Genomic DNA, 17468 nt, shown 5'->3' with positions numbered 1-17468 from the left:
GGGATTAGGACTGATAATAATTACCAAATCAATCAGCAATGTAAATATCTCTGTTAGTTTGTAGGTTTGACAATTTGCGATATAATTACAGGTTAAAAAATAATGTGATACAATTTCATAATTACAGTATGGCACAGGAAAAAGGCAGGTCAAACACCCAACACTACACTAAAACTTTAATACACACTATAAAGAGAATAATTTTATGCAACCCAACAGGAGCACTCAATAAAATGTAGTTTCACATCGTAGTAGAAATTAATCCGGGTTCAGTTGTTTCCAAGAAGTGAAGGTGAAGAGAAAAAGTCCAAATTCAGCTGATAATTTTTTCATGGATAAATATGACAATCATTTTCTCCATTGAGTGATTATTCCTCTTGTCTATGAAACATCAGAAATTAGAGAAAAATGTCCACCATTGTGTTGTCAAATGTGCCGTCTTCAACTAACAGGTAAGTTATTGCTTGTACAGTCAGATTACTGTGATGGAAGACAAAGCCAAAACACCAGGACAATCTCATTCCAGGAACTGTAACCTTCAATTTTTTTTGCTTGAATTTTACATAATTGCCAAAGTTACAGTTGACGAATCGACTGATCAACTAACCATTACAACTGAAATGCTGAGTGAAGGACAGGGTAGCATCAACTCTCGGAGGGACACAATCGGTATCCTGCGTTTTTTTCCATTCCTGATCACATGCCAGTGGAATACAAGACACATACGGCCCCTTCTACCCTCCAGACTGACAAATATAGGCTGATGAGCGTAAATCGCACGGACTGCCTTCACTGCATGAGGCTGACAAACAGCCTGAATTCCTTTACGGCTGCACGGACAACAGGAGATGGAATATAAACACCAGGGGGTACTAAAAGTGTCTCCAATAAAATACTGAACAAATACCCCGTTGTGTTTTACAGATGGAATTGTATGTGTGGGTGTTTGTGTCAGTCTGACGCCGTGTGTGTTCATTTGGAAGTAGATGCATGTGTGTGTGTGTGTGTGTGTTTGATTCTCACCTGCCCTCTAGGACACACCAGCCACAGTAGGGGTCCCTCAGTTCCACGCATGATTGGCAGTCTGTCTTTTGGAGGCACGTCTGCACTGGCACCTTGGTGATCTGGAGCATTATCACATGAAACATGATCTCACACAGTGCACCTTGGAGGAGCCACAGCACAAAATATTAAGCATTTTAAATGGAAATGATCCTTGGTTTGTAGGTGTCCTGTCACGGCACATGATCCCTCGTGTCTGCTCCCCGCGCTAAATTACTAAAACTATTCCCTCCTTCTAGGGTAGGTTGCGTCTGACCCTTTCCGTAACTTTCCGAAGCAGGCGATCCAACATCCACACCAACTTAGCGTGCAGCGATTTGCCGAGTGTGCCGGAGGTGAGAGAAGGCAGAATTTGAGAATCTTCTCTCGCATTACCGAGCCTTGTTCCAGACATCAAATCACTGCCCATTTCTTTGAACTGTTGAGTGATTCAAATAGACTGAATTGTAATTCAAGACTCCATGTGGTACAATAATCTTAGTTTGTCAGTCAAAACTGCATTTGTCATATCACATGTTTGCAGCAGTCATGTGTGCTGTTCAGCTTCGAGGACACTGTATAGATCACATGGTACTCTACAAAGAATTGAGGCAACTGTTGAGTGTAAGACAGCATGTGTCTCATGCTCTTTTTCCTTTGTCATTGAGACAAAGCTCTAAATAGAGTGTCGCACTCTATTCTCATCAATATGACTATCTACAAAGGAATGGTATAAGTTAGCTTTTAACTCACACACCACCAAAGCATTTTTTAATTACCTCAAATATATTTTTTCCGTTGTACGTGCCTACAGTGATAGTGCATTGGGCTCTTATTGCTGCCAAAACCTAGATGACCTCCGCATAGTACCGAGCCTGGATTCCCCGTGTGGACAGGTGTTACAGCATGTATGATATCTGTTAGATAAGGGTCCGGACACACACACACACACACACACACACACACACACACACACACCTTTTTGTCGGTGGTAATGTAGAGATGGCTGTGACTGAGGTCAAAGAAAAGGTTCTTGTTGACCTTCTCTCCCACAGTGTCACCAGGAGTCTTGCTGTAGACATATGGCTCCGCCGCCAGGTGTACCTGAACAGACAACAAGATGTCAAGTGTTTATTTCCCCAGTCCTTCCCTCGGGTAAAGGTTTGTAGTAAAAAAAAGGAGAGGAGAGCAACTGATGAGAAAACAACTCCACCTTGAAGACCTCGCCCTGGCTGTTCCCCAAGAAGGCAATGGTGTGATCATTCTCCACAGCGACAGCCACGGCGGTCAGAAGGCCCGACTTCGTCAACACTGCTTCTGGCTCTAAGGCAAATTTTGGCTTGCTGGCCAGAGGGGAAGGCAGAAAGTCTGCACCACACTTAAAGTTTTCCAACGTATCCTTCTGCAAAGAGAACATGAAGAGGAAAAGATTGATTGCACACAGGGAGTACCAGGCCCACCCGTGGAAGCGAATAAACATGAGCTCGCTGATTGGTCTGGTTTCCAGGCTAAGGGCCAAATACTCTGGAGGGACAGATCTGGCCCACGGGCTGCTATTTTCCTACCATTTCTATACAGTGTTATTCTGGATGAGTTGAGGGAATTGGGAAGTGAGCCATGGGGGGAGGAAAATGTGTGAGGCAGAATATTTAGACAAAGCAATACAAAGAATCTGCAGAAAAAAAGTAAACTCTGATACATTAAAATAAACAGTGACACATTTGTGCATTATTGATTTTAGCAAAGGGAATTCTTATTCCGCCCCCCCATTTATTTCTGGCTGGCTTTCAACTTGAACTTCAATCAAATAACACAAAAGGAACACTTACTGCAATTTTTGACGTGCAGAATTCATCCGTTTTAGATGAGTAGGGGATGTCCACAGCGGGAAACCCAGAGATTTTCCCTGAATCACTGTAGCAGGCGCTGATAATATCCACAAGTCGCTCATTGATGGAGTTGAGCGGGTACAGGCAGAGGGCAGAGTCACTGTCGTCATCATCGGGACTCGCCACCACGAACAGAACTTTGTTCCAGGGGACGACCTTCCCATACGAACCAGATTCAGTCATGACCCGCGCCAACTCCTTTCCCGGAGAAGCCACATATGCAGCTTGGACTTTGTTGTATCGGTTATGACGACCACAGTTTAACTGGAGTTCTGTGTGGGAATAATAGTGATGATCGTCTTCGCAAAGACGAGACACAAAGGTCAAGTTTTTATTGTCTGTACCATCGAGTGTCCGCGAAAAGAGGAAATAAACAAAGCCGTCCTCTTTGAAGGCATGTCGGAAGTCGTGCAGATACTTGGGAACAAACGGCGTGGTCTGCACCGTAGACGCCTCAATGATGCTCTCAAAAACGACCCATTCCCGGAAGTCCTGAAGGATTCGTGTGCTGATGAGTTTTGTACTGTCCAGGCTTCCGTAGCCCTTCCCAACAAGAAACACGCTGAAGGTGTGTCTATCTTTTGAGTAGGTGGACATGACACCCACCACGTTCACGTTGTCCTCTATGCTCGCCACGTAAGTCCTCTCTCCTTTACTGTCACTGTAATACAGCTGCTGCTCCACGTTGGTCAGGTTGAGCAGGGAGCAGATGCCTCGGTAGCGGCTGCCACAGACTATGAGGGTGCCGTTGGATGGGTTGACCAGCAGGAGCTTGTTGAGGTTGGGCATGAGCTTCGTGTCCTGGCAGGCTGAAGCAGGGGGTGTGCAGGTCCGGGCGTCCTCTTTGGGGCCCGTCTCAGTACGAGCCTCCAGGTGGAGCGATGGCCCAAGCTGGAAGATGGTGTTGACTGCTCCCAGGTAGATGCGACCAGTCTGGGGGTCCTGGACCACATTGTTGATGGGGGTCTCCGAGGTGAACTCCGAGACGTGGACGTTGCTACTCTTCTCCTGGGCTCCAGAGATCGATTGGCAGGAAAGGAAGAGGAGAAGGGAGACCCAGCTTGCCATCTCTAGGAGGAACAGAGAGGGAGAAGTGTTTTTTATTATCAAGCATCAAAAAGTAAACACACGTAGAAATGCGCGGATATGATGGTCATTGTCATTGCATTCGTGCTTGTCAATGTTTGACATTTTGGCAAATGCACTTTTCCCCCTTCCCTCCCTAGATTATAGGATTGATACTCCTGTCGTGTCTGTACACTGAACATTAAGTTGGAGTCAGTAGACTTAGTTTTTTGTACAGATTATACAAAGATACAACATGTTCATCGCTGAAATTTAAAGGTGCTGGTCACTGGATTTTGTCGTCTTTAAACAGAGCCAAGAGCCAAGTTGTCCACCTTGTCATAACGATCTCTCGGCTCCTACTTCATAACCACACAAATATGAGAATGATATGAATTTCCCCATAAAAAAAACGTTAAAATTTCCGATGCGTTTTCTTTGTTACCCCTTGTTGCATCTTACCATGCCGACGTTTTCTATTTGGTTCGGCAAAGTCCAAATAGAACCAAAACTAACCGCATGGCAATAGGGATTTTGGGTTAAACTATTGGAAAAAAAACAAAAAACTCCCTCGAGCTAACAGTGCATAGTAGTAGAGTGGTTTGTGTATGACGCAGCTCTCTGTTCCAGTTCTACAAAGGACATGTTATTTTGGATTTAATTTGATTTAACATCAGAAATGATCACTGGTGAAAAATAAAACTGCTCTGAATGGGGGTAAGGAAAGATTAAGGCCGAGAGCTTGATCTAAAACCATAACACAATGAAAGCCATTTTAAAAAGCTTGGATGCATTCCAACTTCATTTGCGCGTTGCTCCCCCCCCCCCTCCTCCCCCCTTTACCAACATCTCTGAATGTGTGTTCAGAAAGTACACTGTTTTGTCTCAGGTAACGTGATCACACAATGTCCCTGTGAAATGGTGCAGGTGGCTTCGAAAACAGCTTTTGCCCACACAGCAAACGTGCGTGCTGGAAACACTCGCAATAGCTTCCTCCTACTCATTTCACCCTGCCAGTCAAGTCCGCAGGCACGTTTCAAACCCCGGATGGAACTTCAGGGAAGTCAATATGGCCAAAGCAATGTTTTATTATGTCAACCTGCATTCCCTCACTGGATTGAGCGGGGACACGGCTGATTAGACATTTGCCCTCAGGGACCCCGTTAATTTCACTAGTGCACACTACTTGATTTGACCATATTAGTTTTCTTCCCATTTACTACTTCAGTCCTAAACCATTTCACTGGGTAAATGTATTGTGCCCTTTTCATTTCATAGCCTTAAATATTTCCACTTTTAGAGAAATTGCGCAATAACAATGCCTGCGTTTATTCAGGACAGAAATGTGTATGGTTATTTTTTTTTTTTTACATCTTTAAATAAGAGGGAGGGGCATCCAGCCTTTTGCCAAGTTTGAACAAAGAGGAGTAGACTAAAAAGATCCTTGAGAAGAAGTTCAAAGTGGGTGGACAGAATAAAAGGGACATCATGTGAACAATAACGTCTGCTCTAATGTAACAAAAACTTCTATTACAAAGACATTTCCACTGCGGAAAAAAGTCAATCACGAGCATGCGTCAGCTTTTCAGGAGGCGCCACCATAACTCACTTTAATGTTTGAGTTTTCAAGGGAGCATCACAAAAAACTGCCATCGAAATGTTGACAACATGAGCGAAGCACAGCTGAGCTGTACTGGGAACAGGGCAACATGCTTTAAAATGAAATGAGCAGTATAATAAAGTATTCTCCGTAAAAGTGAGCTCCATAAAGCACTGAGCCGGGCGTATCCAGGGCAGGGCTGAATTGTGGCAACAACTTGTAAGACGCTGGAGTCAGAGCACAGATGACTGTCTACTGAGCGACTAAATGCCAGACAAAAGAGTCTAAGCCCAAATAAACTCCTAGTGTGCTGTGGGTGTGAACTTTTAGGTGTCGCTGGCACCGACCCTTAAATAACTGCCTTCAAGCACCTTTCTTAATTAAACCTGCTTCTTGTGATCTTCTTATACCGTTTCTGGCAATCTCTTGTTTTCTTATTCATTTCATTCAGTGCTGATTACTATTTCTGAAAAGTCATGCTGTATAAGAAAGGAGATGTAAATCATTGCTTTACAATGTACAAGGCATGTTCGTTAAATTTCTCTGACTTTGTTTCCAAGCTCTCCGGCTACTTTTTGTCTGTCTTACACTGGTTTGACAGTTTTGACTAGACAGACTGGGGTGGTCTGACATGCCACATGATCTTTAACGCACCATTTTTTTTTCCTGTTTGTGTAAACACCTGACAGAAACTTCAGCTCTTGTAGGTCTGTGCATCCACAAAATGCTGGATGTTCAAACCGGACGTTGCCATTATGTGCCGTGCGCTATAATCACTCGGCTGCCAGAGGCATGCTGTCTAAATATTGAGTGTGATTGTAAATATGGACAGTAGCTGAAGCGTGACTGCCTCTTTGAATGCACCTCCATTGTGTGCTTTCCACTAAACTGATGATATCCATATTTCTATCAATTCACTCTGCCACGATACAGACCACACAGGGAGACCTCACAAAAGGTGGATTATGTCAAATGGCTCCTACGGCGGAAAATGACTAGATTCCTTCTGACGCCCGATCACACATGCTGTGACAAAGCAACATTCTTTACACTGTAATTCACAATAGGAGGACGATTGTTTTTAGGGCGCTCGTGAAGGTTTCACAAAACTCCAGTTCCACTTACATCCGTGACTTCAAAGAGTCCCTCTCCTATTCATGCAAATCCTGTAGCCAGCCCCCGATCAGGAAAAAAGTGCCACGCAAATTTCCCCTCGGATGCCGCATTGTGGGTCAGTGCAATAGAAATTCTTAACATATTTCAAAGGAGCTTGTTTCCTCCTAGGATGTCTCCCTTCTGTCGCTCTATCACTTTTCATCCTCCTTTTTTAATCCCGAACGCTGGAATTAAAGAGGCTTCAAAGAGCGGAAGAGAGGCAGACGTGTGGTGGGGGTGACACAGGTGGAATGAGGCCCACTCCCCCCCTCAGGTCAGCCCACCCCTCTTTTCTCAACACGTCCCTAAGCTCCTGCGAGAGAACACGGCATCTGGGCATACCATCCAACACGTGGCTGCTCTGAATAAATAAAAAGATGCTAAATTTAGAGGCTGTGCGCCGCATCGGCCTGCAGCTAATGAAGCCTCCGACGGCCGGGGATAAATAATAATGAAACACATCATGCGCTAATGACGCTGGCACGTGCGCTGACAAATGTGGTTCGGCGACAGACGCTTGTCGAAATTAAAGTGCTCGTCGCGGTTGAGTAGACATTTTTTCTCCTAATTTTCTTCGTCCACATTTCACTCCATAGCTACCGCGCAGAACGTACGAGTCACTGCAAACAACAAATCTTTCAACTGTAGCAGTGAGGCTCCCCTCGCAGGGGAATCAGAGCGCTGTTGTCACAGCTCAGCCGTGATGCGCGGCGTGCCCCTTCCTTGAGGAAAAAACGGAATGATGTGTTAAAATAGTAAGTAGCTTTAGAGCTACTAAAGTAATTGGTAAAACGCTATCTTAATTTGGTAAATCGGTAAAATCTTATCTGGCCAATCATTTGTTGATTTGACAAAGCTTTCTAGTTCTTTGTTCTTCTGTTTTTAAAGAAGACATATTATGCTCATATTCAGGCTCATAATTTGAAGTTGGGTTGTTACTTGAAAAAGGTTTACATGCTCTAATGTTCAGTAAACACATCTGTTTCTACAGACTCTCCATTCCTGCAGCTCCTCTTATATATATATATATATATATATATATAATATATAAATATTGAAATATGAAATGGCAGTACAATGCTGTTTGTTCATGTGAAATTCTTCTGCTTGACATTTTCGTGAATGAAAACCTGCTCACAGACGCAGTGGAACAAACTTCCTCACAAAAAAGTTCAGAGGTGTCGATCGTAACCACTGATCGAATCAGTGCAGACCACGGTGGCGTTGTCACTGACGATTGGAGAACAGTGTGAAAAAACTGTACAGTTATGGTTCGACGCCTCAAGTTTATGTCCTTGCTCGGAGGGAAAATAAACATTAAAGCAGAACTGGCGCGGTACAGCACGCACGGACTTGAAAGCGGAACGTGAAGGTGTATCCCTTTGTTGGCCCACCAGTCATCTCACACACACACACACACACACACACACACACACACCTTTTGTTGACAAGTACAGTGCCGTCTCTTTCGCCCCCTCCCTCCACCCGTGAGGACATGTCTGGACAGGAAAAGCATGCACTCAGCAGAGGAAAATGAAAGATAATTGAAAAATGGCAGGTGTGCACACAAACACGCACAGATTCATGGGCTTAGAGGAACGGACGCGCGCACGCACCAACACGTGCACCGGCGCAGTTTGAAGTGCTGACAGGGTAATCCTACTCTGGCCACACAGAGACACTCGTCCCTTCAAACTGCCGCGCTGTGGGTTTCTTTGACACAGGGACACTAAAACCCCAGCTCGGCAGTCCGCAAGACTTGGCGGCCGTCGCTCTAAACACGCGACACCCGCACCCCCCACCCCCCCCCCTTTTTCTAGGACGACACCCACCTGGACGAGGAGAGCACGTGAGTCACGTCATGGCAAGAGAAAAGGAACGGCAGGAAAGGAAAGAGAAGGGAGGCAGACATAACCGGGAAGGGGAATGTGTGTCTTATGATTAGATCTCTCTCACACACACACACACACACACACACACACACACACACACACACGCGCGCGCACACACACACACACACACGCGCGCGCACACACACACGCTTGCACAAGTGCTGACCCGGTAGGTTTTGAACCAGCATGAGTGCGCCTCATTGCTCACTCATTAAAACAGATACTGAAGGGAAACTGATATAATAAATAAAAAGGGAACAGACATCCCTACCCTGAAAACATAATAGGATATCACCCCATACCGTGATCACTCATATTCAGCACTTTCTTTATCGGAGAGCTGGCTTTGACAGATGCCAGGGTCTGACACTGATGTGGAGGAGGAGGGGGTCTTCGCACTGAAGCGGCTTTCAGTGTTACACACTGATAAAAGTGAGCTGCTATTAAATTACTCGCGTGTCCCCAGAGGCCCTCGGGCCTGGGCGGAGGGAGGGAGGGAGGGAGGGGAGGGAGAGGTGAGCGAGGGGTTAATGCTCCCAAAGTGTGTAGGTTGCTTAAAAAAAAGCCTGGTAAAGTGTACACACGGCAACATGCGCCGTGGGTTAGGAGCCATACAAGAAGCCGGGAATGAGGGGCGGATCCCTGTCCTTTATATTCCCGCCTCCACCGAGGGGAAGGATCGGAAAAACCAAGCGGCATTGTTCAACATGAAACATGAAGTGGGAGAGTGTGGCGAGCTCTCTTTCTTTCTCTGCATGTCTCACCACTTCTTTATTTGACATGCAAACACGCTTGTCGCATCCTTACAGTGAAATTGTTTCAGGAGTTGCGATGGGAGACTGGTGTGACGACGACAATCCAATTTCCATATGAACAATTACCCCGCCGTCAGGGTTGGCAGTTCATTTATTTCAATTTGACTGAGTGGGGGAACGACGCTCTCCAAAGCAGCCAGCCCAGCCATTGTGTGCAGAGCGCCAGGCACAGGCGAGGGATTGATGGGCCTCGTCCACTTCAGTGGGATCCAGCTGCTCTGGCCCAAATATGCTCAAAAAGTTGCCGCGTCAACCAAGGAGAGTGTCTTAGACTCTGTGTGTGTGTGTGTGTGTGTGTGTGTGTGTGTCCCAATTCTCACGCCTGTGTCTCTCTCTTGTATGTCTACCTGTCCCAGGCCTCTTGTGTTTTTCTGATGTGATGTTGTTACCACAAGTCAAGGGGTGCAAGTGAATCACTCACACTCACACACACACACACACGCCATCCTTTTACTCACAGCACTTTCCCTCATTAGGACTGATAGGTTGTTTGTGTGTCTGTTTACCGCTCCGTCACCATTTTCAAGGCTCCTGCTATCTCCCCTCTGCCAGCTGGACACTTGAGCAGCGAGAGCGCAAAACCCACAGACAGACACGCACGCACACACACACACACACACACACACATACACACCCCCACCCACCCACCCACACACACACCCACACACACACACACCCCCACACACACACACACACACACACACACACACACACACACCACCCCCCCCCCCCCCCCCCCCCCCCCCCACACACACACACACACACACACACACACACACACACACACACACACACACACACACACACACACACACACACACACACACACACACACACACACACACACACACACACACACACACACACACACACACACACACACACACTACTTGAGCCGAGCAAACATTCAAATTTTTGTGCAGACACACACACACGCACACACATGTAGACACACCAGACCTTCTGCCTTACACCTATCTCCGCAGCCGACTCCACTGTCTCGTGTAATCTTTCCGTTTGTCTCGAAAACAAAACACACAAATGCAACATCTCTCGGCCCGGGGGGCAGCCGCCTGGGCTGATCTCCCATTGCTAACTGTCCCACCCCCCCATCTGGATGGTGCAGCTCTCCAGCGGGACAGAGTGGCTGTGTGCAGTGTGGACACAGCTGGCGGATGAAGGGAACCTGATTAAACGGCTTGGCCTGGCGGAAAAGAGCCACTCTCGGGAGCCAATGGCTCCTCCAACACCGCCGCCGCATCCAGACGGCTGCTTATACACAGAAAGTCGTCGGGGCAGACATGTATTCACAAGCTCACTAATCAACTCAGCCCACAGATATGCATGTGGGATCCAACGCTGTAACTGTTTATGAAAAATGCTGCCCACGCGCACAACTATAGATTGCAAGTGGGTAGATTTAGTCAATAAAGTTGGAAACATATCCCGGTTACCAGTTTTTTCCAGGTCCAGAATGAGGTTTTTCTGAGCCCAAAAGCAACAGTTAGTCCATTTACAGTGACACAAAATTACACCATTGTGGACTGAAACAATAATTCAGGCTGGGAATTTGACTCCATCCCAGACTATATTCATCTGGAAGGAAAGTTATGATTACAATATGTGAAAATGCGTGACCCAACAACAAAATGAAAAAAGCTTACTCTCTCTCCTGCTCTGAACGAGGATAAACAAACATGACACGACCGCTTTCTGGTCACGACTCCTCCCTTGAAGAACCGGGCATCAACGATGGAAGATTAATATCATTAGCGATGGCCATCATCCAAGGTAAACGTGGTATATTAAAATGGGGCTGGCGGTGGCAACGATGGCGTGGACACGTGCCAGCGAGCCGCAGCAGGTCGATGAGTAAGTCTTCGTGCACCAGTGATGGAAGAGCCACGCCTGCTACAAGCGGTCCGTCGCTCACTCCTGCTCAGGCCTTTCCCCCCCGTGGGTCGTCCGCCACTGTGCGAGGAACTTGCAAATGCATGTTTTTTCCTTGATGAATGACTAAATCGATTGATTGATAACAAAAAGAAAACATTTTCTTTCTCAATAAACTGATCAATATATTGACATATCATTGCAGCACTTACCTAAAACTGTAATTTCTCTATGACAAATGACTTGACTGCTGCAGGGGATTTTTTTATTTTTTTACTGCTCCTGTCAAGAGTTCAGACTCTTATGTCGGAACAGCTAATGATTCAGTGTCTTGAGCTGTTTGGAGGCTTCCTCACACACAGAGAGAGACTTGAATCCCTGCTTCCTTCTGGTTGGAGGGCAGCTTCTCCAACCTACACACCACCCAGAAGTGATCCCCCCCTTACATACAGACATGAGCTCACGTTCCAACACATGCAGCCACAATTAAGAAGTCAGGCAGTCAGACTGACTGCTGGGAAGGAATCCATTACACACCTTATTGGTTATAATGATTTCACTTCACCGGCATAAACGGCAATGAGCCATGAAGGTATCTTGTAATGTGGTTTAGTCTCACTACCCAGCTTTCTTTCGGTTTCAAGGGGAATACTGATCTCATGGTGACTAATGGCTCGCCCGCTCGCTCAGAAGAATTCACTTGCACAGTAGACGAGGAGAGGAAACCACTGTGTGTAAATGAGCTCTGGCCTTGAAGGAGTAGGTCAACATTTTAGGGAAATATGGCAAAATATTTGCTCATGTCTGAGCGCAAATACCAAGCTGGATTTAGAAAGCAGGGAGAAAATGCAATCCGGCATCTGTCCTATGTAAAAAACAAAACTATGACACCTGCAAAGCTCAGTTATTAACACTGTATGTTATTTGTTTTTTATCAGTTCACAACAATGGATCAAAAACAAAGACAATTTGCCTATCCATATATCTACAAGGCAACAGGAGACTCACAGCACCCCGTTGTCTCGGGTACATGTAGAGGGATGTCCGGGATGAACTGAGATCTTCACCCTGACTCCCGCGGGACGAGGGAGATTTTATGACAATATTTCTTGAAATCTAATGCTTAGCAAATGACAAACTGAACCAAGCTTTGACTAGTGCCTACGACTGAGTGCATCTTTCTCATGCTCTGTCACCTGGGATGGACAAAACGCAGAGCGACCAACAAGACGGGCACTACACAGTTTGTGTTGTGATCATCTTAGCCTTAAACACGAGGTAAACGCAGCTTGCACGCGGACAGAAGTTAATCTGAGGATTAACTGAAAATAAAGGAATGCCTGACTCGCAACTAAGCAACTTAACAATGGAGAATCCGAAGAAAATTTTAACTAATATGAGTTATGAAGAGCAGCATCATGACCACAGTGGGCAGCCTACTTCTATCTATCCAATCTAATACAACCACATAGCGTGAAACTGTTTGTATTGCCAGGGACTCGAGGGCAGTGCAGTCGATTCATAATTTGGTACAATTTGGACACACGACACGTTTAGAAATAATAAACTTTGCACAAACTACTGATTTGCTCAGCTGTGCCGCGGGGGGGGCGGGGCTTCGGGGCTCTGGAGAAAAGTAATTTCACATGGCATGCTCCAAGAAGTACATAAATATGAAACTGTAATGCAAAAAGGCACCGTTCACAATGTGAACTTTTGCTGTAAAATCACTGAAAGCAGCATCTCTAATATCACTTTTCTGTTTTGTTTTGAACCTATTTATTTGAACAATTATTCATTTCCTCAACATTTAAATGGCTCTTTTTTTTATGCAACTAACAACTGACAACAATAGAGGGAAATAACATTAAGATTTTGATTTTGGGACAGTTTACATTCACTTCGGGGCAATAAAAACGGCTTTTCTGCACCTTTCTATGCAAATAATTGTTCTTGGTTCCTCCGCTCTTGTGAACCTCTCTGTCTGTTTACGTGCACTCCAGGAACCAGGTTGCTTAGAGAAATCCATTTACGCAGGTAATCTGAGAAAACATGCACGTACATGCACTGGTGTAACCTGCTTACTGTATACTTGCAGCAGGTCAGTACTCACATTTCTTTTTTTCTCACCACAGCTAATTTTGAAAGCATATCTTAACCTAATCTCACTGTTACTGACAGAAGACGCGGCGGGGTGTTGATGCCGTGACAGGCTGAGCACAGATTCTCCTCTTGGCAAGAAAGCAATTAAGTGTGTTCTCAATGTCGAACAATTAAACACAGGAAAGGTGGTGTATAAATAGGGCACTAACCGTGATAATCGTGAGAGAGAAGTAACCCTTAGGAGAGAAGGCGGTGGGCGGGTGGAAAAGAGATGATCGAAGGTGGGAAGGCCGTCACAAACACGTTACTGACTGAGTCACACTCGCTCCTTTGTGCGAGCTGGCAGGTGCCTGTCACTCGTCGAGATGATTCAGATGAGTGTGGATGGGGACTGAGCGTAGTGACGGTGGGGATATGAGCGTCGGCTGAGGCCCAGGAAGCCTCCTGTTTAGGGTAATGACTTAACGGCCATCGGGTAATGGCCCAAAGATCAGCCAGCTCTCTTCGACATCTGGAGAAAAGGTCACATTTGGAGCTTAAAAGGTAATGGCAAAATTAGCTGCGAAAAATACCTCATGAACTTAAATAGCTTTCAGCGAGAAGGAGTACTTTCCGCCGGTCATGCAGAGGGAAATAGACTGAGCTCATTTTTAATTAGTTGGATGGCGAGGAGCAACCACAGGAAGGTTAGACTGTGATAAAACGCTTGTGTCTGTGCCTTGACACAAAATCTACACCCATAACATAAGTGCACCTTCTTACTTCCTCCCTACCTCGCAAACATAAATACAAAATGGTATTTACCTGGATTAGCTCTTCCATTAATCCTTAGTGTCACACTCTCCCACTAAAGGTTCTTGATGCTATCAAAACCACTCGGCAACAATCATCCCTCTACCCGCCGACCCTTACAATCTCCATCCATCATCTATCAGTGCTGCTGCAGCCAGAGGGGAGGGAGCTGCTAAGCAGGGCCTGACTAATGGCTAAACAAACACCATTATCAGGCCTCGGTGGCACAAACGCTGAGCTACAGGGGCCCCAGAGCAGCTGAGGCTCTTTAATACTTAATCCCTGCTGCCCTGCGCTAAAATAGGCAAGGATGGGGCGGCACGGAGAGTCCACTAATGACGGAATGAGCACAGAAACATGAGAGAGGAGGTCTGAGGCAAAGGGGGAACGTCACGCATACATGCACACGTGCACAATCACTTATCGCTAAAACTAAGCAGAGAATAGTCCGTATTAAGAGGGGGCCGTAAGAAAAGCGTAGCCCCACACGTCGAGGCCGATTCCCTCTCTGGAAAGGGCTCAGGGAGAAGTTAATGAGCCTGTTACAGCCGCACAGTTCCCCTGACAAGGCAGCTGATTACACCACATGTTCAGGCAAGAGGATTGTTTGCATGTGCATTTGAATGTGTGTGTGTGTGTGTGTGTGTGTTTGTGTGTGTGTGTGTGTGTGTGTGTGTGTGTGTGTCACCTGACCCAAAGCGGTCATCTGCTAATCGTACGTTCACAAGTCAGGAGTGCACATTTTCTGATAAACACACTTTCAGAAACTGTAAGAGGCAAAATCTATCCCTCTCACACTCACTCGCCTACATACACCAACGAAGTCTCACCTGTGGTCACATCACACACACACACACACACACACACACACACGCACGCACACGCACGCGCACAATCAAGTGTGACTGGGTGAGCAAGCCACTCAATGAGAGTGGGTGATTAGGCCCTCGGAGAGCAGGCCTGACCTTTTCCCTTCACATCAAGTCCCCCGTGCGCATGTGTGGTTTTATGAGTCAGTGGCTGTAAGCTCTCAGGCCCGTGCCATTTCACATCAAATGTCACCGGTTTAAATGAGATGGTGAAGACGAACGGGACGGCGGAGGAGGGGAAAAAGAGAGAAGGGAGAGCTCATGACACAGAGAGGAGATCTGTTACAGTAAACGCCATTGAAGGAAGTTAAGAAGCAAAGGTGGAGAAAAAGACGGATCGTCCCCCCGGTCTTGGTCCGCTCTCTCTCCCCGTTTGCATGGGAAACGGCAAAGCCGGGGTATTTTTAAATTCCTTAGTAGTTGTGGGAGTTGCGGCGGAGGCCCTTGTGGGTACACAAACCTCCCTCTCTGACTTGAGTCTGCACTTCCGCGTTCTCAGAGTTCAGACAGAGAGGCAGACGGTCTGAGTCGGGCCTCTGGGGAGCGAGTGAGCACGGGGGCAGCTGAGGTTGTGCTCGCGGGTGTGTTGCGCTGCGAAGTGCTGTGGGGAAGCGTCAGTTAGCAGCACAATTATATTCACGGGCTCTTCCTGATTGACACCGAAACACAGCTCGTGGGACAAGAAGACGGCGGAAAGACGCACGCGGACCGTTTGGGTTCCAGTTTGAACCCGTGAAGGAGAATTATGGTTCATTACAACTTGGCTTTCACTCCCATTCATAACAACAGCAGTGTGCTCAGCATGTTAATTGTTGAAGTATGGGAATGCAAAAATATCACACCAGTTTAAAAAGAAAAAGGCGTGCTGATCAAGAGAACATCTATTGGCAACTGTTTTGATAAACTATTTTTCTTTTAGCAAAAATGCCAAAACCAGCCTCTCAAATGTTGATATTTGCTGGTTCTCTTATCTCTCCCTTTTGGAGTGTTGGTCATACAACAAAGCAAATTGCAGACTGGGTTGTGGGAAGTTTACAGTCCAAACTAATCATCAAGCAAACAAGTAAGTAATTGGCAGATGAATGAAAAAAGGAAAATAATCAGTAGCTGCAGCCCCCAAAAAAATCACTAAAAAGAAGCTCAATGATGGAAGAAGCTCAAACAAACCCGCAGGTTAGACAAGACTTATTCTGAGGAGAAATTAGACAATATGGTAAAATCGTTCCCCTAAACTTTGTCCTGTAAACAACAATCACAGTTCACGGACAGATCTACTGGCTCAGCCTGAACAACCATAGCTGGTCACAAGGCTTTTCTTGTATATTGAGGGATTATTACAAACACTACAGCTTTGTCCATGTGCAGGTTCACCCCTGACTAACCCGTTGACCCGTTAACAACCTCTTGATTTTCTGACTGCTTCCCTTTTGCCCTAAATGTTTTTGGTGTATTGATGTTTCCCTCTTCCCAGATGTCAGGAGTTAATCTATTGAGTGCGAGAGATGGAAATGATGGCCCAGAGAAAACAAACCTATGAAAATAAGACTTCAAGTCGCGACAACTCGGAATCATCGGTTTATTCGCTGGCTAAGTTGTGTGACGCTGGTGAGAAAAGTCTCGCTCCCTCCCTCATCTTCGTCCTCCCGTCATCGCCGGAGATCACGGAGGAGATAGTGAGCCGGCACTCGCCGCTGACAGGCCGGGGGACGCGTTGCTCGACGCCCAGGTTAATTAAGTTTGCAATCGTAGAAATGATCAGCGGTGCTGCCACTCACACTGCCAGCCTCGCTCCGCTATACTGCCAAAGTGTCCAGTCTGGCTAACAGGTAGAGAGGCGTCCATGTGCACAAATGTGAGGGGGGGAAAAAGGTATAAGATCACTTGTGTCAGTCACTTGTCAAGCAAAAATGCTTTTTGCATTTAAGCTGGAGCAAAACCTGAGTTTGATACCATGGCAAATTGAATATTATGTGATTTTGGACCGTTTCTCCAACAAAACAATAAATGTTTATTCACCTTATTTTCCTTTTTTTAAGTACTTATAGAGTAGAAAGAGATTAACGGATAATGAACAGCTAGTGGCAGTCCTTGTGGGTGTACACACGTTATACATATATTGCATATAATGTTCTTCATACTTCAAATATATTAGTGAAACAATAGAAAGAAAAGCAGGAAATCCTCACATTTAAGAATCTGGACCCGGAGTGTGTTTGTAACGTTTAGTTGGAAAAAATGATTCAAGTAGTTGCTGATTAATTGACTTGTTGTTTCAGCAAGATGAACTGTATTAATTCACACAGAGCTGCACAACATGCGGGACAGAATAAACAGGGTCAGGGGAAAAAAAAAAGAAG

The 17468-nt window shown here is 45.9% G+C and overlaps 1 protein-coding gene across 1 annotated transcript in view; it reads right to left on the bottom strand.

The window, feature by feature from the left end:
* The window catches only part of plxnb2b (plexin b2b), a 116762-nt gene that overhangs the window by 35537 nt on the left and 63757 nt on the right, over window positions 1-17468 (bottom strand). The window contains exons 3-6 of the mRNA XM_047333197.1: window positions 2871-4000; window positions 2255-2443; window positions 2020-2145; window positions 1024-1124 (exon numbers count right to left, since the gene is read on the bottom strand). Coding sequence (XP_047189153.1) covers window positions 1024-1124; window positions 2020-2145; window positions 2255-2443; window positions 2871-3998 — 1544 coding nt within the window. The 5' untranslated portion in view covers window positions 3999-4000. The remainder of the gene's footprint in view (window positions 1-1023; window positions 1125-2019; window positions 2146-2254; window positions 2444-2870; window positions 4001-17468) is intronic.

Source organism: Scophthalmus maximus, chromosome 7, assembly GCF_022379125.1.
Source record: "Scophthalmus maximus strain ysfricsl-2021 chromosome 7, ASM2237912v1, whole genome shotgun sequence".
In the NCBI taxonomy this organism is placed as follows: Eukaryota; Metazoa; Chordata; class Actinopteri; order Pleuronectiformes; family Scophthalmidae; genus Scophthalmus; species Scophthalmus maximus.
Note: the sequence above shows the minus strand (reverse complement) of the source record. Positions and strands in the feature narration are given on the sequence as shown.